The 27,682-nt window shown below is 41.9% G+C and overlaps 1 protein-coding gene across 2 annotated transcripts; it reads left to right on the forward strand.

The window, feature by feature from the left end:
• The first annotated feature begins 1,222 nt into the window (after positions 1-1,222).
• Positions 1,223-27,580, forward strand: LOC131979951 (TSC22 domain family protein 2-like). Of its 2 annotated transcripts, XM_059344038.1 has the most exons (4): positions 1,223-3,683; positions 14,379-14,453; positions 24,552-24,603; positions 25,625-27,580. In XM_059344038.1, the coding sequence occupies exons 1-4, from the start codon at positions 1,915-1,917 to the stop codon at positions 25,991-25,993; spliced, it is 2,265 nt and encodes a 754-aa protein (XP_059200021.1). In that variant the 5' UTR covers positions 1,223-1,914; the 3' UTR covers positions 25,994-27,580. The 2 variants fall into 2 exon arrangements, with proteins under 2 accessions (XP_059200021.1, XP_059200022.1); XM_059344039.1 differs by lacking the exon at positions 14,379-14,453.
• The last annotated feature ends 102 nt before the right edge of the window (positions 27,581-27,682 follow it).

Genomic DNA, 27,682 nt, shown 5'->3' on the forward strand with positions numbered 1-27,682 from the left:
TACAGTAGTATTGTGATGGTTTCTGTGTTTTAGAATTAAAGCAATCCAAGTGCAAGGAAAATATTAGAAAATGTATTACAGCTCAAGTGTTGTTAAGTTTTTAATATTTATAAAAACAGTCAAACGCGAGGGAAAATTCTCAGTGACATCAATTATTCACACAGGATGTACATACTTAATAATGATAAGTGCCATTACTATTTTCATCACTTGTTACCATGACTAGCATCTGGTTTGTGCTATTTAATTGGAAATAATAAGATCTCAAATATGAACAATTAGGGACAAAATAAACAGACTTGATAGGGGCCTAAGCGTGAGTTTTGCTATGTAACCTGATTTCAGGGCCCTTACTTGAAGGGGTTGCTCAATAAAATAAAATACAATTTTAAGACAGTAATTTTTTATTAATAAATTTTGTGCTAATTCCTGAATAAGGGGTTAGATAGTATTCCATCATATAAAGACACAGAAAATGTGAGAAAAGAGGAGGAAAAAGGGGCTCAATTGTTAGTGCTTTATTATTTTGAATATCAGTACTGTTGATTATGTTTATGATCGTCAATTTATTTATTATTATTTAATTAACAATAAAATAGAACTGAGAAAAGTTTCTTATTAGTAATTAACTGAAGAGACTTAAAATAATTATCAACTTCAATCAAAAATAGGTTAAATGATGATGATGAATCTTGAAATTTACATTTATGGAAAATTCCCTCTTTTAATTGTATTCTGATTACCTACTGTCATGGAAAAAATGATTAGACCACCTTTGTTTTCTTAATTTTCTTGTTCATTTTAATGCCTGGTACAACTTAAGGTACATTTGTTTGGACAAACATAATGATAACAACAAAAGTAGCTCATAAGAGTTTAATTTAAGAGCTGATATCTAGACATTATATATATCTTAAGATATCTTAAGTTAATTACTAATATGAAATGTATATCTATAATGAATACCCATGCAGATATTCAGCTATTATATTCAGCTGTTATCATTATGTTAGTCCAAACAAATGTACCTTAAGAAGTACCAGGAATTCAAATGAACAAGAAAATTAAGAAAACAATGGTCTAATAAATTTTTCCATGACTGTATGCGCGCATCATAGATGTGCTTTTTCCGACGGTGTCTTGAAGGCAGCATGAGGGGGGGGGGGGGGGGGGGGGGGATTCTCAAACGCTTCGTACGTGCGCACACTACCTACCCACGATGCAGCGCGGCTGCATACAACATAGCCATCTTGTCAAGAGTGACTGAGAGAGGGAGGTAACTGTAGGCGCTGTTTAGATCCTCATTTGTTTTAAAGCGTGAGATTTAAGAGCGTTTTCCTCTGTTCACCGCAGTTAGCTTCAAAGAAAGTGTCGCCACCGAATGACTCTAAGCCGTTGAGGTGAGTGGACACAAAGGACGGACGGCTTTCGGGAAGATGTCTCACATACTTGTTCCGACGTAGGGGGAGTGTGCAGCAGCCAGTTGCTTGACTTGCTAGCTAGCTCGGTGAGTGGAGGGCTGCGGGCCCTCCTCAGCCTAAAGTAGGTCCTGCAGCTGGGCAACACACTCTGCGACAACGGCCCTTTGACAACTGCTCAACCGGGACATTAGCAGGCCGGTCCGGACCGACGGAAAGCTCCGGATCGATCTCCCCACAGGCTGCTGGGATCACTGTCTGGACAAGACGACACGGAGAGTGGTGTTGCGTTATGAGCTCATGAAACGCAACAGGAGACCGAGAGAGGAAGAGGGATGGCGTAGATTCATCTTGACTACAGTTAGCCAGGCTAAGTAAAATACATGCAAGTGTGCTGTTTAATATGATTTAAGCTTTTCGAAGCTGCGACCAGCTCGTCCCTTTTCTGACGGAGGATAAACATAGCCATACGGGGACTTGGAATCAGGCTGTCATTATGTCGAAAATGCCGGCCAAGAAAAAGAGCTGTTTTCAGATCACCAGTGTGACTCAGGCCCAGGTGGCGGCTATAGGTGCCGCCGACGACACGGAGAGTCTGGAGGACCCAGACGAGTCACGGACTGAAGATGTGTCGTCGGGGATGTACGACATGCCACGGGCTGAGTACGAGCCGGTGGGTGACAGGAGTTCATCTGAAGAAGCGCTGAATAATGTTGGGGAGACAGAGGCGATCAGTGTTATGGCACCGTCACACATACCTCAAGCTGGGCAGATGTCTGCGCTGTCAGGCAATGCCATGGGCGAGTTTCGCAAGGTGGGACCGCCGGGCTCAACTCAAGGTGGTCAGCAGCTGCCTGGTGGTGTATCCCTCATCACTCAGCCTGGGGCGATGCAGCATCAGCCTGCTCCAGCAGCCAGTGTGTTAGTAAACACATCCCAACCTGCTGCAGTGACCAGTCCAGCTCCTGCCCCTGCCACCTCCACGGTGAGCTGCACCTCACGCTTCAGGGTCATTAAACTCGATCATGGTACCGGAGAACCCTTTCGAAGAGGCAGGTGGACATGTACAGAGTTTTACGAGAAAGACTCTGAGGGCTCTGCTGTTAGCAGGACTGTAGATAGCATTAGGCATGCCAGTGCAACAACACTGGACCCTGCTGCAGACAGAGACAGTGGGCTCGGGCAGACTGGAGGATCTGTGGTTGCCCCGGCAACGCACTCAGGTCAGGGCTTGGGCTCCATGGCGGATGCTTCCCTCTCTTCATCCCGCATGCATTCAGTGGAGACTCAACCGCAGCAGCAACAAATCCACCATCAAAACTACAGCGCCCGGCAACAGGGCATCAGTGGCTCGACCACGCAGAGTGCTTTCTCCAGCAGCAAGCCAACAGTGGGAGGTCTGCAGCCTACTGCTCCCCAGAGCGTGCTCCCCATCAGACAAAACGGCCTGCCTCAATCTGTTGTCCACTTACAGAAGTCCCCCATCATGCCTCCTTCAGCCCAGCCCATCGCTTACCCTCCCCAGCAGCAACAGCAGCATCCTATGGGCCACCATCTGCCCAGCCAGCCTTCTGGGCTTCTACAGAACCAGACGGAGTACTATCAGCAGCAGCAGTCCACTTCCATGCAGCCAGGGCCTTCCACTGGCCAGGCTCTCCCTGTTTCCAGCCTGTCTGCAGGGCCACAGCCTGTGGCACAAGGACACGCTTCGGGCATGCCTTCTGTGCCGAGTCAGGTTGGAGATGCAGGAGCTGGAGGGGCATCTGTACCTACTGGACAGCCAGCTCAAGGCCTCCTGCAGCAGCAGCAGCAGCAGACTGGAGGGATGGGAGGTGTCGGAAGCTCCATACTGGTTGGTGGATCCACTTTGCAGCAGGCTGTTAGTCAGTATCCAGCTGGTGGACAGCCTCAACAAAATGTGCCTGCCATCGCAGTGAGCTCCAGTGTGCCCACCACTGTGCCCACTGCTGTGCCCAGTGCCTCCAGTGCAGCCATGCCAAATGTGACGACCTCCAGTTTGCCTCCAAGTCAGATAGCCCACAGCAGGACTCTAGTGGCTTTGGGGATGCAGGGCCTCCCAGGAACTGGATTTGGACATGCGGAGGGCGGTGGTGGGAAGTCAGAAGGTCTCGTCAACGCACAGTCTCCTGTTGTCTCTGGGAAGGAACTGGGGAAGCCCTTCATGCCTGAGAGCCTGCAGCTCGCCACTCCGACTGTCAACAGCCTGTTTGGAATCCACATACCTGTCGACGGGGATGTGGACAGGTAATAGTCTCTAGAACTTGTTATAATTAAGTGTTGGAATATTCTCAATAGGGATGCACTGACTCTTTCAGTCCTAATACAAATTCCTGGCCTTTGGGTATTTAGTGATTAATAGCTGTATGCCTCATGGTGTTGAAATCACCTGATCATTCTATTATGTGTAAGTCAACATTGGACTTGACGTAAACATTGTTTTTCTAATGAATTTCAAATTAATACATAGATATAGATTCACTAATTTGATCTATTATTAAAATATAAATCATGCACCAGAAACTTGATTTTTTTTTTATTCAAAATGAACAGGAATTACAATTCAAATTTAATCCTTTTAAATGCAGCAACAAATATAACATAATCTGGTGTTTTCATCTACACAATCACACAACCTAGAGCAGAGCTAGACTGCTAGGTTGACTGTAATGACAAGGGTTTTTTAAAAAGTTTTATTAATTACCATTTTTCAGTATGTATATAATTTATATTAAGAATTGAGGTCTGATTCTAAAGGCTTTAAACATCTGGATATCTTTGGTTTAGGTACTTTGAAAGAGCTTATAAAGTGCTTGAATTTTACTCTGTAAAGCTGTATGACTTCTTGGTGCATCCCTATGTCTCACCACTGGTGAGGCATCACCATGCCTGTGTAACAATAACTATAAACACACAACATGAACATCCCAATCACATACAGATATTGTAAGGCCTAATTGTGCCTATTTCCTTCAGAGTACAGGAAGATGTCCATGTTTGGCCATTTTTTGCTGCGATCAAAGGATGGTAGTGTTGGTCATTTAGTTTGTCTGATGAGCAAGGTTTCCCCCTTTGTTTCAGGGGAGGGGAGTGCGTAGAAGGAAGAGAGAAATGGCACACAGGAAGGAAATTTAATGTTTGTTGTTTCTCATTAGGGCCTAAAGAAGTAAGTGCAGTGTAGCACACTTTAGGTGAACACCCATGGCTTTCACTGCACAAGCAACAACTTGTTAAACATGCACATGACTCCTGTATCACTGGGATTCATTGTGGGTGAGGGTGTGAATTTGTGTTGTGTGTGTGTGTGTGTGTGTGTGTGTGTTAAAGCATTTTGGATATCAGGCCCTACTGCCTCTAACCTCCTGTTCCCTCCCACTTTGGCTGTCACCCTCCAGGACAGTGCCTGAGGTGATGGCCTTGGCTGCAAACATGAAAGATGTGCTGCTAGATGCCTCTGTGCAGAGACTTAGCTCAGCTTTCTATTAGCTTCAGGCTACTGCTGGCCACTTGCTAAATGTGCTGCATGTCTGACCTTTTAATAAGTTAGTTCCTGCTCCGGAAAAGACTTTCTAATACAAACATAGTGAAGAGTGTTTGATTTTGTGTTGCCACATTTATGATATCATGGTTTCCCCATCGGGCTCTCCTGGGGAATATGTTTACAGAGGATGTTACACTGTTGGCTGAAATAACAGTTTAGCTTTTAGTTTAGAGGTTAAAGAATGGAAATGTGATATTATTCTTTAGGGATAATTAAATTATATCAGACAGTAGCTGTCACAATATGACTACATTTTTATATGTGGGGTTTTCTTTTTGTGAGTTATAATGGGTCACATCTGCCTTTAGTTTCACTTGTAGTAGATGGCACACATGAGCGGAAATGATACAGTGCCTGAAATCTCTGTGGTTTCCATTTACAGTGTTACAGGTAGAGCAGTATGTAGACCAGACGGAATATGCAGACTGCAGAACACTGGCACTACTTTTTTCCTCACATGTGGGTGGACAACCTCTTAAACAAGTATATGAGTATGCAGCGCACTTTAGGGAAGTTTATACTTATAAATCTCTTATCACAAATCTTTTTTTTTCTTTTCTTTGCTATCAACCAACCAAACCTCAATTGTGAAGAGGTTTTACACACACTTGGTATGATCTGCCAGTGGGTTGAGGACCAATGGGGAATGCTTGTAAAATGCATGACCAAGGTCAGAAGCAACTTTGACACTTAAGACCAGGTCTGACACTGTGGGCGCCCCCTCTCAGATAAAATTGAGACAACTATGCCTACCCATTATATTAGTGCAAGATTTATAGCTAATATTTATGGATTTTCTCACTTTTATTGTCATTGATTGTCTGTCTTCGGGAGATGATTGTATTCATAAGTTTCAGAACTACAATTTGTATTGTGGTTTGGCGGACATAACCCGTAGACTGTATATAAAGATGGACGACATGACCAATCCCAAAAAGTGAAGCTAAAACATCTGGATTGCCCGCAGTGGCCTGCAGTATGGGTCCCACCCCCAACAGATGGAACATGTGCCAAACTTGAAACTAGAATTAATTAGTTAACAGTGGTGAATTGACAGCTGTGATTGACTCTGTGTTAGTCAAGCAGATGTCCTCCACCTGGCAGCACCTGTAGCCAGGATATTTTGGCTTAATTTTTCTACAGTGGGAGAAAGTAGCGACGTCCCATCTATCTTCATACAGTCTATGATATAAACAGGCAGTATGATGTTGCCATGGATTCAGTAAGTTGAGGCTAACCTAGCCTGTTTTTGTTTACATTTTGGCTAATTGGCACCATTAAAAATAGGCTGAATTAGCAGTTCCTGTTTACAATGTAACAATGGCTGTACAGAGAACTATCAATGGATTACTTGACACTGAAAACTTAAATCATGATGCTTTTCAGGCAAGTTCTGGAGTTGTAAGGAGCATCTTTTTTTATATATAATAAATAACACCACAAATGGAATTGACAACAAAAATAATCAGCTGGTCACGGCATATTGTTATTTTAAACATCTGTATCGGTCCAGAATTTCACAATCTGTGCATCCCTTAGTGGAAGTCACACTGTAGCGTAAAACATGTCTATCATGTCCGTGTGTTCAGAGTCAAATCAAATGCTATCATATAATCATGTTTTCAGAACAGATTTTAGCATTACTGGTACTTTTACCTCACACAGGTTACAACTCTCCTCCCTCACAGTTTGAAAGTCTGATTATTGTATTGCTAAAAATAAAGCATCAAAGTTGAATTAACTTAACTCATTATGTCTTTGTTGATTGGTATTAACGTGTCAAATTGATTCAATTTACTACAATTTAGTTTTGTGACAATGCAACTGACTTCAGGCAGTGTGCTTGTGCAGTATGTACAATGTATGTATTGCTTGTGAGAGGTCCCCGTTCCCACTCTGATAAGAGTGGGAGCCTCTTACGACAGCTAAAGCCCTATCAGACATTGAGCAGTAGTCTTTCCACTGTGCCCCTATTCTGCCGATAAGAGACCTGACAGTGGGGTGTGTCAACCAACTGTGCTTGTTGTCACGTTGCGGCCCTTTTCTTTTGCAATGCAATGTGGGCTAAAGGACTGTATATTCTGGTTAGGGCCTTTGGACTTGGTTAAACCCACATGCACACTCCCCCCCGTAGGCGCTGTGGGTCGTGTTTGTGTTTTTGTACCATTGGTGCAGCATCCGAGTGACCGCCGCTTTGTACCTACCACCCCACTCATTGCCTGAGAGACATGGCATGACAGTTGTTCATGTACAGTCGAAGTGCTGAAAGACGTCCCTTTGCAGCAGCGACTGTGGTATGTTCAAAAGAGGTGGAGGAAGCTGCAGAGTGAAACTTGTTGTGCCTCACTTCACCAGGCATTTTAGCTATGCTTGGTACACCCCCCACCCCTCCCTCACCCCAGCTTTTTTTGTACGTCTCTTGCTTAATTTTTACATTACCACTGCACTGTTTATTTAGTCTCCTACCGCGCCACACACCACACAACAAAAACACTCCAATCTCCTCCTCAAAAGGACTACTTCAGTAGCTAATATCTATAATCTGCACAACACAGAAAGATATTCTTTATGCACACACACAGTTGTGACTGCATGTTGCACAACCCCTCTTGGCCATTTTGTAGACCTAATGTTTGTCCCTATCTTCCTTCACCATGTAGTTTTCCCTGCAACTAATTAAAGCAAAGCAGTGGAGACACAGACTACAGATTGAAGATGTTGTTCTCATACTTAGAATATGATTCGCTCAGCTTAATGTTTCCCAGATGGCTTCGACAACTGAAGGCGTAAAATAACTGGTGGACTGTCATGATGTCTTTGTTGCACTCTCAGAGGAGTTGCTTCTATTTTGCGGGATCATTTGCATAAATGTATTACCTCCATGTGTAATTGAACTCCTGCTGGGGAGCTATGCTTTATTGTCCTCCCCTCGTAATGGGAGCTTATGTAAAATTGGACTTAGGAGGAAGGAGAGGGGAGGGACGTAGCGGAGCTGTTACTGCCAACATGAATTGAGAGACTCTCTGTGTGGGTGGATGAGGGGTGTGTCTGTAAAAGGGGATGGGTTGACTCAGCGTGTGCTTGTGCAAGTATCCATGAATTAAGGCATTACTTTTGGGCGAATTCATCATAGACATTTACAGCTTACTCATTTTGAGTCATGGTGGCAGACTGGAAGTGTGAGAGAGTGACACAGAGAGACAAAATGCAGCACGGGGTCTTTCCCTCCCCTCTGTGACCTCTGCTTTACTGCTGTATCCTGTTTTCACTCAGAGGCCCTCACACCGCTCTCCACCTTCTATTCATTTAATATTCCTTAGCTCTCTCCCCGCTTCCGCACTGAGGCTCTCCGGTCATATCATATGACATTTGGTGGGCACATTTTATCTCGAGTGCCTTGCAGAGTTGGAAGCACAGACATTTATTTGTTGGACATCTTTGGCCTCAAAAGTAAATAGAGTTCTAAACATGGCTGCCATCAATCATGCTTTTATCCTGAGCTGAAAAACAGCAATACAGTTACCTTTTTATAGAGTTGGGTTGATTTCTGGTTTTGCCGGTCAGGTCTGGTGTATGAGCTTTAACCTGTTTGATTTTATGCCAACTGGATGAACCGGCATTCGTTATTATGACACATTCTGGCAAATTAAAAAGCAGCCTATATCAGCAACCTGTGCCAACGGCGTCACGGCGCTTAATCCAACTTGTGTTTACAAAGTTTTTCACACATAGGCTATACTTGGAAGGGCCACCGAGGTATAAACACAGCCGTCGGAGTATATCTGGCATCCTACCACAGTCCAAAGACATGCAGCTTAGGTTTAATTGATGACTCTAAATTGTCTGTAGGTGAGAATAAGAGCGTGACTGATTATCTGTCTCTATGCGTCTGCCCTGTGATAGTCTGGTGACCTGTCCAGGGTGAACCCCGCCTCTCGGCCAGTGTCAGCTGGGATCGGCTCCAGCCCCCACGACCCGAGTTTGGATAAGATAATGGATGGATGTTTTACCCTTCCGGGTACAACGGCATCCGAGATTGATTATCACCCCTCATTCTATTGCACATGTTTTTCAGTCGACACAGAGAGAGACAAGAGTTCTCTGGTAATACATTAATGTGAAAAGACACAGAAGTGGCACAATATGACAATGTAAGTATTATTATGAATTAGATATAAACAGACTAATGTAGCCACTAACGTCTGTCGGACCTCAGCTGAGCCAAAGTTAGCAACATGAAGTAGATCAGTAGGGCTGCACCTAACTATTATTTTTTTATTGAGTATTTGAACAAATTTACCAAAAGTAAAATGTTAACTTGTCGTTTATATTTATATTATTTTATATATATATATATTTATATTTATAATATTATATTCAATAATCTTCTCTTAAATCAAACAAATATGAAAAACAAAGTATGAACTGCAGGGCAACTGTCTTAATTGGTAATCTGTGTTTTACACTCCAATATAAAGTCTCTCCAAAACAAAGGTACTGCAAGAGCATGTTCCATTTAACTCAAAGGATTGTAATGCAATGTACATTTAGCATTACTACAGCAAAAAAATAACACTGTTTAATTCAAGTCACTTTAATTACCAGTAACAACAGAACAGAATATCTTGCAGTAAAAATTGGGCAGTTTGAACAACACTTAACTTTTCTCTTAACAGAAATTATTGTAACAAGTACATTCTTTCTGCAAAAAAAAAAAAATCATCTTAATATAAAAAAATTGTCTTAACTGGTTTCACAGTTATGCATAAAATCAAAACAAACATTATCTTAATATAAATAATTGTCTTAACAAAATAAAACAAAAATAATCGTAATATATATTATGTTTGGGGTGGAGACAGAAGTAAACAGGACTGACGGTGCTGTCCGTCTTGCTCGCACCGCTGCTGTCTTGCTTCCGCCTCTCGTGCTCGTGCTTTGCTGTCATACTGCTGTGATATGACATTTCTAATTTGAAGACCGTGCAGAGCACCTTATTGTTTGGTCTCTGCACAAAATACTCCCACACTTTGGATGCCCTTTGGCGAGATTTTTCGCCTCAGCTTGCTCTCCGGTGGCCATCTAACTTTCTCTGTACTTCCTCTAACTTTCTTTGCCACTTATCAATGTACGTTACGTGAATTGACGAATCTACTTGGTGTCGATGAGTCGCCCCACCCCTAGAGATCAGTAGAGGTGGCAGAGGGAGAGATGCACAAGGAGCACGTTGTGTTTGTTTACTGGAACGTTCATGTTTTGTGTGACAAGACGAGACAGGGCAGAGTTAGTCTCAAAGACAAACTAAAATTATGCCAATTTGGAAACATTTTGAATGAAAATTGATCCCACTCTGTTCTTCTTGGGGTGCATTATTTCCAACAATTGGCCTGGACTTAGAGTGTGAACACAGCATTAGACATTCTTATCATCAGGGGTGCATTAACTACAGGTTATGAACTTCTTTTTAAAATGCAAATTAATTAAGTTATTGGTTAACTTATCAGTATCAGCCATGAGAAGCAGGTAAATATTGGGTAATTGCTATCTGCTATAAAACAGTTTCAACAAAGGACTGAATATTACAATGTTTGAAGGAAGGAATTATTGCAGGACTGTTGTTTTAGCGATAGTTAATCATTAATCAGCATCATTTTCTGCTCCTATCATGAACTGACTGTATTTCATGTTTTCTGTGTAAACAAGTCAAGCAGTTCAACCTGGTGGCCTCTGTCTCCTCTCAGCCTTGGAGCTATTTTCTGAAAGAAAGATCTTTTGTTCTGGTTGTGCCGATGCTACTAGTCTGTATGTTTGAAGGCTTTGCTTCAGTCATCACCTCCACCTCACCCCTCCCCAGGTATGGAGGCCCTCCATTGTTCTGGCAGGCAGAAAAAAACATTGCTTACTCAGTCCAAGGTTTGAACAACTTGTTGAACTGGGGATGTGCTGTACTGTGCTGCAGATAAGATGAGCTCAGAATATGCTTGTTATCTTGTTTTTGGAAAGTGGTACTTAAGTAACTTGAAGGATTACCAGCACACTTTCTCAGCTGTTTTCTACTACTTGCTTTTTACCAGCTTGGTAGAAACTAAAAATGATTTTCATGGTATTTTTATTGTATTTATTTATAGATTTAGAGGTTGATCAGCTATTTTGTTGTAATCATCTACTGAAAAATGCAGTTCTTCCTTTATCAGTTTTGATGCACCTCCCCCTGGAGCACCAAAAGGTTTCATACAACTTTTTCCCCTACACTTGGAAAACGTAAAATTGGTGGCGATCCCCTTTCATATGTTATGGCAATGAAAGAATTATAAAACAAGCTTTAAGTTTCGGTCTAGTGTCTCTCACTTCCTCGTGCTCAGTTTCTCTCATCTTTTTTTTTGGTTTTGGGAAGTTGGCAGCATAACTTTCAGTAAAACAAACCAACGTTCTCAGATACTAAGTACAGTGCTTACTTGTAGATTGCATTCTGTACACAATAAAGCGGTTTGTTTACCAGTTTCCAGGCTGATAGTTGTTGGAAATACCTTGTAAGTACCCTGGTAGAAGGGACTTTTTGGGGGAATTGTGGCCCAGGATCAAAAAGTTGAACTGGGTTCCTGCGGTTTTCCTGGGGTTAACTTTCCTGGGCACTAACCTATGTTAGTGGGAGATCGGCATCCAAGCTCAAAATGTCTTGGTGGCCATGCTGTAATCATACAATGGCTCTGGTCCCCCCTGGACTCCATCTCCCTCGTCTTCAATCCAAAACCTGCTGAAAGGAACTCCCAAAGGGCAGCTGGAATCTAAATAGTTTTGACCTACTTTTGCTCGGTGGCAGATGGATGGATGGTGCAGAGAACCTGAAGCCTCGTGAGCACCAACAGTAAGAGCTTTCAACACCACTTTCTAACCTCCCCCTTTGCACCCCCTGACTACCAGTTACTCTACCTGTCTGTCTATGACAACCCCCTACTTTGTGAGTGAGCCTCAGACCTTTTTCCTGTGCCCCAACAAAGCAATCTTCACCAAACAGAGTAAATGGAAGGGTTTGCACCATAATTGGCCTGGTTAGCAAGCCCACGTTGACAGATGCTAGTACTTGGTTTTCTCAGTTGAAATCGATGCAAGACACCTTAGCAACACCTGGATGCAGAAGTAAAACTCTTAGGCCCTTTTAGTGTGGACGTCATGGTGACTTTTGCCTGTTAGCTGGAGGCAAAACAAATGGAAAACTGGAGGCAAACACAAATCACCACAGAGGAAGAGGCTGCATAACCTACTAAGAAAAGTCATCTTGCTGTGTTGTTGAGTGCCATAAAAAAAGAGCTCCAACTTCATGTTTTTGGATTCAATAAAGGTAAAATGAGTCTGTGGAATGTATGGATACATACTAATGTTAATCAGAAACTGTGGAAACAGGTGAGTGAAACCAGTTGGTGATTTCTCTCAACTCTTAGCCATTAGCCATTAAAACACTTAAACAAAAATCAGCGTGATAAGCATCTACAATGACAGAAACCATCATTGGGAAAAATTTGATATATACTTTGATTTTCAAGTTTGGCCCATGTCCCATATGCTAACATGGAAGGGGCGTGGCCTATGCGGTCTTGGTCCTCTTGTGTTCCCCCTCGTGGAAGTCTCCAGTTACATCTCATTGAACCTTCTCCAGCCCAAGGCTATTGTTGGTTTTTCTCGTGCTCAATGGGTTGGCAAGATTATTAAGAGGTTCAACACCGTGGAACTTAACCTTTGACTCGGCCACTGGTCTGCAGCAAAGGCACATTAAAGGAAAAACCATGTGTTGTGCTCCAGCTCGATGTGTGACATCAACCAGCAAGAATGCACCCAAAAGGTTATTTTTGTCTGCTGCCAGGTCATACATTTGCTTTGGGGCAGAATCAGCCAAGACTTAGCATTTGCAACCATGTTTTTTTTCATCAGGTTAGTGTTTGAAAAGAGGATTTTGCTCCTTTTTACATCTCTGTGAGATCACACTCTTTAGTTTCTGTCCTCCACACCCAATACTCTGGTTTTATGGGGAAGACGGCACTTTCACCACTGCTCAGCACACTGACTAGTTGGATTACAAAGAGGGGCTTTCATAAATGGATATTGACATGTTAAATTTTGGAGTTACAAAGACAGCCATTGAGAGCTGAGTGGTTGCTACTTGAAAACAAGGAATGATGACTCCTCCGGTTCTTACCTCATTCATGAAGAGGTTGCAGGACTCCAAGTCATCTGACCTCAACGGTTTCAGTCGATAGCTGGCTTTGCACAGAGCTCTCAGTTTTAGCTCTGAAAATCAGAGTTTTTTCTGCGGAGGTGTGTGTCCGTGGAGGTTTTTCTAGGGCCGTTGCCCGCAAAGTAAAATTAAGCAGAGGCATAGGGGGGAGGTTTGTGAAAGTGTTTAGTCATGAGGTAATGTGACAAAGGGAGTTTGTGCCAGGGATTTCTAGGAAAAGAGCCTTGGCTGCTATAATATTCACACACATGCTGTAAATCAACTTCTCAGTCCCTTGTGGGTGTGTGTGTGTGTGTGTGTGTAAGTAACTCTGCCTGCTCTGGCTTGCTCCTCTTTGTGCGTAGTTGTGTGTGCATATGGTCATGTCAGTGTGCATTTACATTTGTGTGAATGTGGGAGAGAAGCAGTTAGTTTTGAAAGGCACAAGCCTGGAGTAAATTAAATGAGGTGTGTGTGTGTGTGTGTGTGTGTGTGTGTGTGTGTGTGTGTGTGTGTGTGTGTGTGTGTGTGTGTGTGTGTGTGTGTGTGTGTGTGTGTGTGTGTGTGTGTGTGTGTGTGTGTGTGTGTGTGTGTGTGTGTGTGTGTGTGTGTGTGTGTGTGTGTGGAGGTCAAAGTGGGGATTTCCCTTCCCTTTCCCGAATATACATCCCTTGGCATAGTACACAGTGTACCCGTCGCTAATCACCAGGAACTTAGGAAAGTTGAATTCTTTGACATGAAAAGTCAACAGAATTCAGCTTTGTGAATGAGCTAGTAATTTCGCAACAACTGACAAGGATTTTCAGCAGGGGAAATGTTTGTTTTTTGTGTTTAGTTGTAAGGAGGGAATGAGTTATGACCAACATACTATATAGAAATACCCTGAGGCAGGCCCTTAAACTTTATGAAGCTTTCCCCACCTTTAAACATACATTCTTGCATTCAGGTCAAGACTTCTTCCCCCAGTTTCTTTGCTTTACTCTATTTAAATGTCCCATATGTTTTATTGCAATTTAAGAGCATTTTTCTCTGGCCAAGTTAACCGCACAATACGAGCGAAGGAGTTTTCTGAGGGCGAACGAAGTTACGTAAGGAAACATTTCTAGGAATCCGAACTTGATTCTGCTTTCACTGTTTCAACTCTTCCCCTATCTCTGTCTCTTCTGTCTTTCCCTGAATGTGGTTGATACAGGAACCCCTCCAAGGCTTTCTACCAGGCCTTCCAGTCTGGCAGCAGATTAAGGGACTCAAAGGCCCACAGTGATAGGTACAGTACTTTACTGGATTGGACTGGACAGGCCTGCAAGAGTGTACCAACATGTGTGCAGTGTTCAGTAGCAGCGAGCTTTGCTTTCTCCACGTGCATGGATTGAGTTTGGAAACAAAGCTTGGCTGCAAACGCAGGGTTGGCCAGTAGATTTATCAACAACACCTCTGTCTCTGATTTTCTCCCAACTGCGCTCTCTGGTGCTTTCTTTGACACGCTTTGCCTCTTAACAGTGCATATTATTGTAGTCACTTAAACATTCTGGTTTGTTTTCTGCCTGGGTGTTATTTCCTCAAGTTTGGCAACCATCTCTATTGTCTTAAATGCCAGCATAATTGCTGAGGTCTTCGGGTGCCGAGACAAACAATAGAATTGAATCCAATGGGGCAAGCAGCACATGTGGCCAGACAGTTAATTATAGCTGCATCTAATGATTATTTAGATCACTAATTAAACAGTTTTTTCATTTAACCCTCTGAACCCAAAACAGTTTTGCCTTGTTTTTCACTGCAGTATGTAAGACCGGCACCTTTATGGAAATGGCACAATCATGGATAGAAGAAGGCAGAACTTTGCCTTAATTCATTACAGTTATACACCGTTATAATGTCATAAAACTTGTTTCCAAGTAGTGTTACTGAGATTTGAACATAGGGGCTCCATGTGCATTTTTACAACTTCCACTTACAACCTCTCCTGTCCTCTTCTCTCTGCTCTGTGTAAACTGTCTGCAGTTTAGTCAAAGTTTTACTGGATTTTTGTCACGTGACTGTTGAGCTCAGCTGAGTCATTCACGGCTGCACATGTTTTTTTTTCATCTAGTAAGTGCAAACAGTTTTGAGGAATTTAAGCAAGACACATGGAATAAAGTGATTTTGGCGAAATATTACATTACATTTTGAACTCAGATTTGGTTATTTTTGCTGACAGAAGTGGCCGTCACACATGATCCATTCAAGGACTGTCGGAAATGTGAAATATTTTTGTTTACGGTTTCTAGCTATGACGATAAAGAAATCATGCCTTTCAAACCTGCTGACAGATTATGGGGTTCAGATGATTAAGTGATTGTTTAGTCAGATTTAGTAAGACAGACAAAGTGCTCGGGCCAATGTAAGCTAATTGCAGGAGTGGGTGTACAAAACCTGCCATTGTATTTGTCACAAAAGTCCAGTATTGTTGGGGGTATTGTATGGAACTGAGACTGGGTGGAGATTTTGTTAATTATTCAATCATTATTCAATCATTAATTAATTAATGATTCCAGTAATCAAATGGTTATCAAATATCAAATCTTTGAACCAGCCTATTTAAAGCTAAGGCCATGCCCTGTCTCCCATACTAATAAATATTTTATCTGCTCTCTAATTCAGATAACTTCAAATTGAACAGTTTCTTCCTTTGTCACGTGCTACACTCTCCCACCAAGTTTCATGAAAATCGGGCCAGTAGTTTGTGTATAATCCTGCTGACAAACCCACCAAAGAGAAAAAAATAACCATTTGAACCAATTGAGCATAGCAGTGTAAAACTTTAGGCTCTATAAGTGCAGATGCGATGATCAAAGTTGAAGCAGGAAGTAGCCCTGCAGTCTTATAGAGCTTTTATCATTTACATGTATTTTCACTTCCCAGTATGTAATCAAGTGGAACTGTTTGTGTGCAACATGTCTGATCATCTGACTGCTCATGTTGCTTGACTACATTACAGCCTTGACGTCCCAAGATCTCAAAGGGATAGTTTGCTTAGTAATGTGTTCATGCCCAAATCCTCAACTTGTCACTTTCAAGTGGATCAAAGAAGTACAGCCTGGTTTGTCTATTGTGTCCCTGTTTTTGTCAAATTACTTTCAATCACAGTTACATTATGAATTCACCACTGAGTTATAGAAATGGTAAATGACTCTGTAGTATGTGTGTTCTGCCATTGTGACATACAGGCTGTTAACCCTTTCATAGTAGCGTGAGGGCGCCTTCAACATTTCTATGATGCTTTTTACAAAGATGAAAAGGGAAGCACATGAAACCATATCCGAGTGACAGGAAATGAAACTGTTTTTAGAGAAACGTAGAGCTGACACACCATCACCAGCCACCAAGGAACTGCACACACACACACACACACACACACACACATACACACACACGTGCAAACAACAATTTCAATCCATTTGAGGCCTCAACAGACTTTGTTTATCGATGCAAACTGGTCAGTCAGCATTGTGATGCCATTATTTAAACTGCAACAATTTGTGTTGTGTTATGACTTGAAGACTCGATATCCATTTCACTTACTTACATTTACTCTCTTTTAGCTCTGTTTGCCCACTTTAAGGTGTTTTTCACTCTCAACAGAAGTCAGCAAAATACTAAGACAGTTATGAGCCCCATGCTTTCTTCTTCTTTCTTGTTGCTGTTGTGGATACACTGATTTGCCAAAGGCAGCTTTTGTTTTCATGGAAGCAAAGATAACCAGGGCTTTGTTTGGGACTGTGTTTGGTAGGTCTTGGCGATGGCCTTTGGTATTGACCCTGAATCAGTCTGTTTTATTCAGGTTTACGTGGGATCATGTCCGAGGTAGCCAGGTGAGTTCATAGAAGAGGTTGTGAAAAGCGAAAATTTGCAAAGACCCTGCCCCTTAAATATCTTACAGATTCATTTTATTGTAATATGGTTGTAAGTCACTATATGGAAGTTATGTTCTTGATGACAGCCCTCCACAAGAGCCACGTGGTTAGCAGTATGATAGCACCTCTCTATGTGCAGAAAATGACATACAAACACACTTTTATACTCGTTTGTTTACAGAAATATTTCAGCCTCATCTATTTAAAGCCTCACCAGCTGTGCAGTGAAACTATGCAAGATGCATTGCGGAAGAGTGTTGTCAAAATAAAGTCCCACATATGGGCATCCTCGTGGCTCACTTGGCACACGTTTCTGGCAGAGGACCTTTTTTGTAGCACATAATTCTGTTCTGTCTCCTTTTTTCCTTATCAATCATGGCTTTTTTTCTCCAAAAAAAATTATGAAGGAAATCAAACTTTTGACTTGCCCATTCAATGAAAAATGTGTATGTAAAATAAATACGGTCTGACATTTAGGGGTCCAAGCACTGAACTTTAGTGATCTCTTAACTTCAACTTCATCTTGCATCTTGCATCTTGAGTTTATCTAATACTTTGGTTTACAATCAAATTCCTTTAAAACTTATATTTCCAGACAGCTGGTAAAAAAATAAACGGTCTCAAATTTTGTAACGGACTGTAAACACGTTTGTTTCTGCTGTAAAATTGGGCATTTTATCATGGGAGTCTACGGGAATTGACTCATTTTGGAGCCAGCCTCAAGTGGCCATCTGAGGAACCGCAGCACTTCTGCATTGGGTTCATTTTTCAGCCCGGAGGTTGCAGCCTAGTCACAAGTGTCTGAGTAAGATTGAGTTGTGCACCTGTTGTCCTTGGGCATACGATCAGGCCTCGCCTTCTACGCTCTGAACTAGTCTTGTCATGTCTCTGGCTGAGTAAAACAGACTTAGCTTTGTGTTTAGTGTGTTGCTGAAGGAGACCTATTGCTCTTGAATATGCCAGCAGTTCTGCCAGAGGCAAGGAATGACAACTATTCGATGTTCAGTTGAGTTATAAGCCCTCGCTGCTCCACTTGCCCACGCTCCGTATGAGTGTAAACTTTTCTACTGCTAATGGACTTTTTATTGACATTCCTTTTTTACAGCTAACATTGTAAGGGGAACACCATACTCTACCCGGAGCTTATAAAAATCAGCCCCGTTGATGCAGACGGCGAAGTTTACAGAGGCGTTGGTTGCATAATCAGTGGCAGTGTAAGTTCAAACCCTCATTAGCATTCTGTTTCATCTCGGCCCAGCCCTTAGCCTCCAGGGCTTAACCTTACTCACATCATTGGTTATATACCGTTTGCTTTGTAACGTTGAGAAAACAGAGGAGGCTTTATTGTGCATTCAACATACTTTGTTTTGAACCAGAGCGCTCAAACAAGTTCTTGGCTTTGACACTAGATCTAGAGGCTTAAACAAGATCATGTGTGTCAAGAGCCGGGCACTCTCAATCATGTTGTGGTTTCCAAAATCTCCCCCTGGTGCCAGTTGTTCTTGGAAGTTCTACTTGGAGCCCCAGATGGTGTCCTAATATGGGTTTCACTTGATTGTTATTCCTGCTTGCCTCAGTGTAACTATTAAAGTGTCCGCCCCAAACCATCATGACTTAACAAACTCGTCTTAACCAACTTTGACTGCAAGAAGCAGAACTACTTCACTGTGGGGGCTGTGAGAATCTATCTCACACGTTGAGAAGTATTATTGCCTTGTTGATGTTTTCCAGTCTCCATAGTTACAAACCCATCACTATCCTGTCACATGTCCCAGTGACGGTACACATGGTTGTTTTTGAGTTTTGTATTCCCTGGTTTGATCTGTGGTGTCAGTTCATCTTATTATTGCCTCCACCGGAGCCAGCTGGTGAAATGCTTTGTGCTCGCTGCTTTACTGGCAGTGAGGTCATTGACAGTCGTGGGGACGAGGAACTATAACAAAGCATCACTGTTTAAACTATGATGACAAAAGAGCTGAAATGATTAGTTGAGCTGTCGGCTGGCAGACAATGAATCTGCAGCAATTTTGATAATGGTTTGTTTGTTGTAAACAGAATATATTTGGGTTTTAGTCAAATAAGCAATTTATATACATTTAGGTGCATTCTGGGAAATTGTAATGGCATTTTCACTATATTTTCTTATTGCCTGGGTCCAGATCTTTGCCCATTCCACCAAGTTGACAGATGTTTCTCGCATCATTTACATACATGTCTTTTCAATATCACCCAACATTGTGGCTTGTTTTTACTTTGCTCCACTCCAATCATTAAGCCCCGGTTCAACAAGTATTTTGGCACGGCTACATGTCAGATATGGCAGATATATTGGTCGGTGATTGGTTCAGGGCAATTGAATCTCCCTCCCCCATAGAAATTGATCCTCTGACTGTTTATGGCACCACCATGAGGTTTTGTGTGAAATCTAGACAACTTTTGAATAGATTGCCATGAGCTTTGGTAAAGTTATTCATGGTGTCCAGTGGATGAATCCTGATGTCTTTGATGATCCCTAGACAGAAAAGAGTTTCTAAAAATCCTGGGAAATGCCTCCATGTTTACTGGATGGATTGACGCCAATTTTTGTGCAAACATTCCTTATTTCCAGAGTATGAATTGCACATGGCCACGTCAATAATGCCTTGGCAAAATGTCTCAGGCAAATCAGCTTTGTTTGCCTGTGGAGTGAGTGTCAGTGTAAACTTATAATGGCATTTGATTCATGCAGATATGTTGGTCTGTGATTGGTTCAGGGCAATCGAATCTCCCTCCCCCATGGAAATCAATTAGAGTAGAGTCAATGTCGGACTGAAAATGGAAACCAAGTGTAACAAGTTCTCTTCTGTCTGATATCAGGCAAATAACTTTAGTTAATCAGAAAAACTAGCATCAGATAGCTCTAGCATTAAAAAAGCCCTGAATGACAATTGCACAGTGTGCCCTTCTCCACCTGTTATTTAGTTCAGATTCAAGACACCCATGTTAGCTGTCGGATGAGGTTTGGGATTTCTTTCACTACTTTTTTCCACAAAAGTTGCAATTTTGATCTGTTTCTCCTATAATCCAGGGAGCGCCTGCCCTTTGTTGTCAAAATCCTGAAACGCTCTAGTAAGAATCCTCTCCCAGCTATTATTACTCAGATCATATGAACCAGACGGTCGTCCCTGAATACCCCCGACATCTTCTTTATGTTCAACTGCTTATTCACTCACAATGTGCACTCTTGCACACAATACACCATGGAAACAATTCATATTACTTCATAATAACTAATAATAATTGTGCAATCTCTCTTAGCGAGGGTGCTTTCACACCTGAAGTTTGGTTCATTAAGTTTGGCCCAAGGGGAAAAATTATACACTGTTGCGTTTTAGTTCTGCTTGGGTCTCTGTTCACACAGACTCTTTACAAACGAACCAAGAGGAGTAAAAATGATACAAACTGACCAGTAAATTGTTGATTGGAATGTTTGGGTGAATTTCATCGTGCATCATCAATCAATTCTGGGGACTGGCAGAAGTTTATGCAGCACTTTATTGCTTCTGATGTGTATATTTATATTCTTTGAGGTTACAACGAGCTGACCTCCTTGGACCGCCCGCTATTCTCCACTTTCGCTTCAGATAAATGGATATGATGCCAAAAAAAGATCAATTTCACTTCCTCATTGACAAGCAAGTAAATTTGAAGTCTATTAATTCAGCTGTTAAAAAATGATTGCAAAATCATAAAAAAGAAAAAATTGGGATACGAAAGTGAATTTTGTTTTTCAACCTTAACAACCAGGCAAACTGGTCTGAGTTGGTTTTCGAAACAGGTTAGGTGTAAAACCACCCTAAAATATTTGATCTTACCGCATTTTTCATTAAACAGTGCGTTATGTATTTTTCTGAAGCTGTGGAGCAGAACAAATAGTAAAAAAAAGTAAATGGAAGTGCATCTACAGTTTCATTTTATGTGTTGTGAACCTCTTACAACATGAATTCCAATGGATGTAAAAAATGACTTAATACCTCCTTTGTCTTTCCTTTTTTCTTTTTTTAAGAAGTTAGACGTGCATTAATGGATTACTGAATAGGTCTACCGAGCACAGGCACAAAGTGTCACGTACCAACCAAGAAGAAAAGGCTCAAAATGACCCCAAAGAACCATAACATAACAACAAAGAGACACAAAATGACTAGGAAGACACACAACAAACCCCCAAAGTGACACAAAATGTCCACAAAGAGCTGCGTAATCACTTCTTAGAGACACAAAATAACAATAAAAAGAGACTAAACAGATACAGAGCCAGTGTATCTCTCTCTTGTGTGAATCGACCTTAAAACAGCCAATTCCAGAACGCTAATACTGGGTCATTGCTGTACTGAATATGCTGTGTACAATATGTTGTACTGCTACATCGTGTTTCTGTTGATGGTAAATCATGTTTTCGTCTGCAGTGCCACTGGTGAAGCAATGAGGGTGTAGCACAGAGAGTCCAATCAGGGTCTTTACTTTACAGAGTGAGAGATTCCTCTGAGCACATGCCTATAAACTCCTGTTAGGGAGGAAAACTATAGGAGGGCCTCATCTAAATTAAACACACATTTGGTACAGGGTGAGGCAGAGGTTGATGTGTTGTTTTTTGGTCATTTGGTTATGCAACTACTTATGGGGGGGTCACATAATGTGGTCTACGAGGGGGAGAAAGAGATGCTAATGAGTGAGTATAGACTGCTGAATTGTGCATTCTTGTTTGTAATTTATTTCCTGTAGTGATGGGTGTGTATCTGTTTTTATAGGCTGAGTGACACCATGAGTCTGCTTTGTTCATTGTATGATGTACTGGTATGTAGCTCATGTTAGACATTGTCATATCTGTCAGGGATCAAAGGCAGCAGTGTGTAGGACAGGGGATGTGATTGACAGTGTTTCATAGCAGCGGAGGTATGGGGAACATTCCTTCCCCGGTACAGCCCGCTGATAACAATCTACTGAGTGCTTCCTCTGGCCTTACACACATAAATTGGATGGTGTGGAGGAACAGAACATCGTGTCCTCGGGGCGAGTCTACCTGGTGTTTACTTGCAGGCACATGGTGGCATCAGTCTTTTCCATCACCCTTTTGTTGTAGTCTTAAACCTATATTTAGGAGTCTGGATTCCTTGACGCCAATAAATCAATAAGCTGATGTAGAATGAGTTAAAAAAAAATCCAAATACTGTTATATCGCCTGATATCCAGAGTATTGACCAAGATATGTACTAAATGAGACTTTTTACAGTTGGCTTGTCAATGCCCTCTGGTGGAAAAACTATTAAATGCTGACACTGTTTCTAAATGACATGTTGGAGGTGGGGCTGTATGGATGGCAGTGTTGGTCAGTCAGTCAGAAACTTTGGTCCAAACCTGAAATAACTTTGAGAATGTGCATGGTTCCCAGAGGATGAATCCTGATGAATATTAATCCCTTGACTGTTTATGGTGCCACCATGAGGTTTTGTGTGAAATCTAGACAACTATGGGATAGATTGCAATGAGCTTTGGTAAAGCTATTCACGGTCTCCAATGGATGAATCCTGACTTCTTTGATGATCCCTAGAAAGAAAAGACTTTCTAATAATCCTGTGAAATGCCTCCACGATTACTGGATGGATTGACACCAATTTTTGTGCAAACATTCGTGAGTCCCAGAGTATGAATTGCACATGGCCACTTCAAAAAATGCCTTGACAAAATGTGTCAGGCAGATCAGCATGGTTTGCCTGTGGAGTGAGGTTGAGTGCGCAACTTTTTGATCAACTGTAAGTATGGATTCAAGCAGACATAGAGGTGTTGCTGTTGCTGTGCAATTGGATACTACAGTTTCTTCCACATATATCAGCATCCAAGCAGGGGTGGCCTCTTGCTTAATTTGATTGGCAGACTGGTCTGACTGTAAAAAAACGTTTGTAGAAATAACAGTAAAACACTGTCAAATACATCAGGAATAGGGCGTAAACATAAAAATTGTATATCACCGTATTAGACACTTTTAATTACCGTAAATTAAAGAATAGCACAAAACGTTTACTTTTTTTCTGTCATAAACTGGAAGAAACGCACAGTTTTGCTTTAAAAATATAACACTAGGATGTGTGAATGTCCACTGACTGTAATTTTTACGGTGAAGTTCTGGCAACCACAGCTGCCGGTATTTTACCGTTAATTAAACAGATTTATTTTTTTACAGTGCAGCATTGGAGAACAATCAAATTATTCCAATTTAGTCTTGCCACGCCCCCCTTTTGTAACCCTTGGCCCCCCCTAGGAGTCACGCCCCCCAGTTTGGGAACCACTGAACTAGGTTATTCATAATTGGCACTAGCGGGCCTCCGTACACGCCCTGCAGCTACAGTTGAGTTACTCCTGTTACAGTCACTATGGAGCGGGCAGAGCAGACATGTCTCTCCGCCTCCTGTAGGCTCCCCTGACTACTCCACCCGTCGCTTCAGGTTTCATTATTCTAAATGTGGTCACAGTTACCCCACTTAACCGGCTCCGGGACGCTCCGGCGGCCCTTTTCTCCGCTGCTAACGACGTAGCCTCCAGCAGCGGTTCAGCGCCATGCCGTGCACGTTTTCCTACAAACCGCCGTGCTGCCCCGGGGACCCGAGCTGCGAGCCGCTGCTCTCCTGTCGGACACGCCACAGGTAACGGGAAGCACCGTCCGCGTAACACGGAGTACCTCTTATTGTGGAAGAAGCGCGCCGGAAATGCAACTCGTTTGTAATGGATTTAAATGAGTCGTCTAGAAGAAATCAGGTCACCGCAGCTGTCTATACATTCATCTATGGCGGGGAAATGCGTGTGTGGCAATGCGGGGCTTTCATTACCACACCTACACTAAACATTACCAACAAAACAATGCATTATTTGCACTAATTTGCACCTGCTGTGCTTGCTTGCAGCCAATCTTCTCTTATTTCTCCAGGAAACTCTGTGACCTGACCTACATAGGAGTTATAATGTACATGCTATGACCCACAGTGGTGACAGGTCATTTTATATAATCTGTCCTAGATTCCTGTAGTGATCTGATAGCGGGTGGTTGGATTAATTGTGCACCAATGTGTTGTCTCTATTTATCTATTTATTTAATTCATTCTGTGTTTCCAGTTAAGATAATTATTTTTTTCTTTTTCTTTTTTCCCCCTCTATTATCTGCTTTTATACCATCTGTTGGGTAAAAGACAAGAAGGCAGAAAAAAACAGGCGTCAAACAGAGTCAAGCTGGGTGATATGGCCAAAATGTTAATTAATCTTTATAAAAATATATATCACAATATAGCATACATAGTGCTGTTTAATTTGGTTTTGATGATTTATATCGTTATCTCAAGCCCAAGCTGACAGTTGAAAAATGACTCTCTCTCCCCAGTGGATTTTGAATGCTCAAACCTCTTGAGGTCAAGACTAACGTGCCCTTGTCTGTCTTTTCTTCACAGGGCCTCGGGAACCAATGTTGCTGCCATCGATAATAAAATTGAACAGGCAATGGTGAGTAATCCTTTTACCATGGATCATACACTTCTCAGAAACTTTTTTTCACTTGAAATGTATAATGTATGGGTGTCATAATTCCACTAAATCCACATTTTTTCAGCACTGAAGGCTAATGTGAGCGCTAAAGATCGGCAGGTCATTGCTTTTGTGCCCTGATAATGTCATTGCGCTCTAAAATTCTCATTTAAAAAGGTTATCAAGTGGGTCAACACAGCCACATATAGTGTATAGTGTACCACACTATGGCTTGACACCCCTAGTATAAAGAAGGTATTCAGTTACATGAGACCAGAATATATACACTTTTATCGTGGTCTGGGTCAACACTTGATTCTGATTGGCTGCAGGGTGAGGGACCTTCAGTGCCTCATCCTCTGAATACATCAGGATGGAGACACAAACACGCTGCAAGAACTACACTTTTATTTTTTCTTCGTAATTCATACAGGTGCATCTCAATACATTAGAATATGATGGGAAAGTCCATTTCTGACTTTTCAGAGGCCAACATTTCCATATTAAACATACCTTTTAAAATTGGTCTTTTGTAATATTACATTTTTTGAGACACTGAATTTTAGGTCTTCATTAAATGTAAACCATAATCATTATAATTGGAAGAAATTAAATAAATTAAGACATGAAATGTTTCAATATGTGTGTAATGGATCTATATAATGTGTTATTTCCACTGTTTGAATTGAATTACTGACATAAATAAACTTTTCTATGATATTCTAATTTATTGAGATGCACCTGTATATCCAGCTCACTTGCCTGCCTTGATTTATTTTCATGTTTTTAAGGTTGTCATATTTCTTTGTCTTTGCGTTTAAACATAAAAACACACAGAATACAGAGCTAGAATGACCACATGAACAAATGTAGCCTTGAGCTTCACCCTGATGTCCTTGTCATCTGCGTGTTGAACATGATAAATCAGCCTTCGTGTGACTCCTGCCGCCTCGTGACCTTTGTGTTGTTGACCCAGTGGCACATTTCATGTCTCCTGCAGGACCTGGTGAAAAGCCATTTGATGTACGCGGTGCGCGAAGAGGTGGAGGTCTTAAAGGAGCAGATCAAGGAGCTGTTTGAGAGGAACTCTGTGCTGGAGAGGGAGAACGCCGTGTTGAAATCCCTGGCCAACAGCGAGCAGCTGTCTCAGCTGCCCGCCCAGGCGGCCCCCAGCTCCAGCACCACGCCCCCCCAGCAAGGACTCAGCCAGCCTCAGCAACAGGCCCAACCTCCGCTTCAAGTCCAGCCTCAGCTTCAGCCGCAGTCACACCCCCAGCTCCAGCACCACCCCAAACCCCAGCAGCTCCAGACGCAGCCTCAGCTCGACCCCGGCCAACAACAAATGCAACCCAACGTCACCTCCGCTTGAAGTGCATCTAAAGAAAAAAAACAAAACAAGAAGAGCATCTTCTCTACAACTTATTACAACTAGTTTATGTGAAATAAAAAGAAGAAAAAAAAACTTTGTCTTCTTAGCCACCAGCTTGACCACAAAGTACAGTGCTTGTGTGCGTGTGTGTGCGTGTCAGGGTGAGTCCGCAAGCAAGTGCGACTGTGAATCGGTGTCGGAATGTGTGTATGCATCTGTACTGTGGGCCTTTCCAGTGTTAATGCAATCATCGAGAGCGAGACAGAGAGACTTGGACAGAGAAAGTGTGTGTGGAGACAGAGTGTCAGGGAAGGTCGGGGTGTTTGTTTTCATCTTGGCTGTGTGCCCGGAGTGCTTGACTGCTGGGTCCGAGCTCGTGGACAGGATGTCTTTTCTTGGACCAGAACGGTCCGCGACCTGACCTGAAACCTGCTCAAACGGCGGGTGTTTGGAAAGGGGAGGGCTTCACCTCACATAAGGGACAAACGGGAGTGATTGTCAAAAAGAGAGCGATTATTTTTTTAAATGAGATAAATTGAGTGGGTAAAAGGGGGGTATTTTTAGCCTTGCTGTTTCATGTTGTAAAGTAAGAAGTGGGAGAAAGTCTGTTTTTGTTTCTTTTTCTTCCCTGGAGCGCCACACCGCTGCCGTTACTTTCACATCAAGTCCAAACCCTTGCATCAGTCTTTTTTGAGTTCTACTGTTAAGTGTTTTATTTATTACAGGGCTGCTATTCTCACAAATGAACAATTTCACAAAATCTGTCTAACAATAGCCCAGTGACTTGTTTCCTCTTTACTTCTACAGTGTTTCAACAGATTGGCCGTACAATGCTTTATGTTTAATCGTTAAAAAATGTAGGCAAAATGAAAAAGAAAGCAAATCTGACAAATGTTTAACACTAACAAAAATTTGACGCTGCAATTGCCAATTGGTAGCTCAAGTCAAGATCCAGTATGAATGTACATTTTTGTATAGTATAAAGTATTAAGAGCCTTGATGGGTAACTTCACCCGTTGACAACAAATCTTAACGTGAGCCTGCAGAAGGTATTGGATGAAGATTCACTTCTGCTGGTAGTTTTATCTAAAAGTGAATTAGTATTGCCATCACCCCCCTCCTTCATGTTTTCTTCTCACAATGTTTTTCCTGAGGAGGGGGTCGGGGGGGGAAAGCTGTGAAATCATTCAACCTACTTTGTAACCAAAGATGCAAAGCTGTGTAAATTGATTATTTTTAAATGCACACTCATGTTATTTCTTTTTTTTTTTTTTTGTTACTTCCTCTTTCACAAAATATTTTGTTGCTGTTCAGCATGTTCTGCATGATCTGTAATCTTCAAACCACTTTCTTACCTCATTTTTATTCAGCACTCTTATTGTAAGATAGTCTGTGAACAGTGTAAATGGGGGGGCAGGGGTGAAAAAAATGATGCGGAGCAGAGAGAAAAATAACCTAGTGTTACTGACACTAGTCACAGAAAAATGAAGTGAGCCATGTTTTGTTCATTTAAATGGTGTTTGAATTTCATATGCCAATAGTTTTGTTACATTGCAAATTTTAATGTATTTAAATAAAAGCAATATTCAGATTCCAAAATGTCTTTTGTTTTCTTTTGTTGCAGAAAACAGTTCGACACAATACATTAAGTATTCCAGCATTAAAGGACAAAACTTGGAAGAAGTGGGA

Source organism: Centropristis striata, chromosome 11, assembly GCF_030273125.1.
Source record: "Centropristis striata isolate RG_2023a ecotype Rhode Island chromosome 11, C.striata_1.0, whole genome shotgun sequence".
NCBI lineage: Eukaryota > Metazoa > Chordata > Actinopteri > Perciformes > Serranidae > Centropristis > Centropristis striata.

Bases quoted from the DNA above. Each gene is read 5' to 3' on its own strand.
- LOC131979951 (XM_059344038.1), top strand. From the start codon at position 1,915: ATGTCGAAAATGCCGGCCAAGAAAAAGAGCTGTTTTCAGATCACCAGT. The intron at 3,684-14,378 runs GTAATAGTCTCT...TGGTTGATACAG, and splicing joins GTCGACGGGGATGTGGACAG to GAACCCCTCCAAGGCTTTCT. The intron at 24,604-25,624 runs GTGAGTAATCCT...TGTCTCCTGCAG, and splicing joins ATAAAATTGAACAGGCAATG to GACCTGGTGAAAAGCCATTT.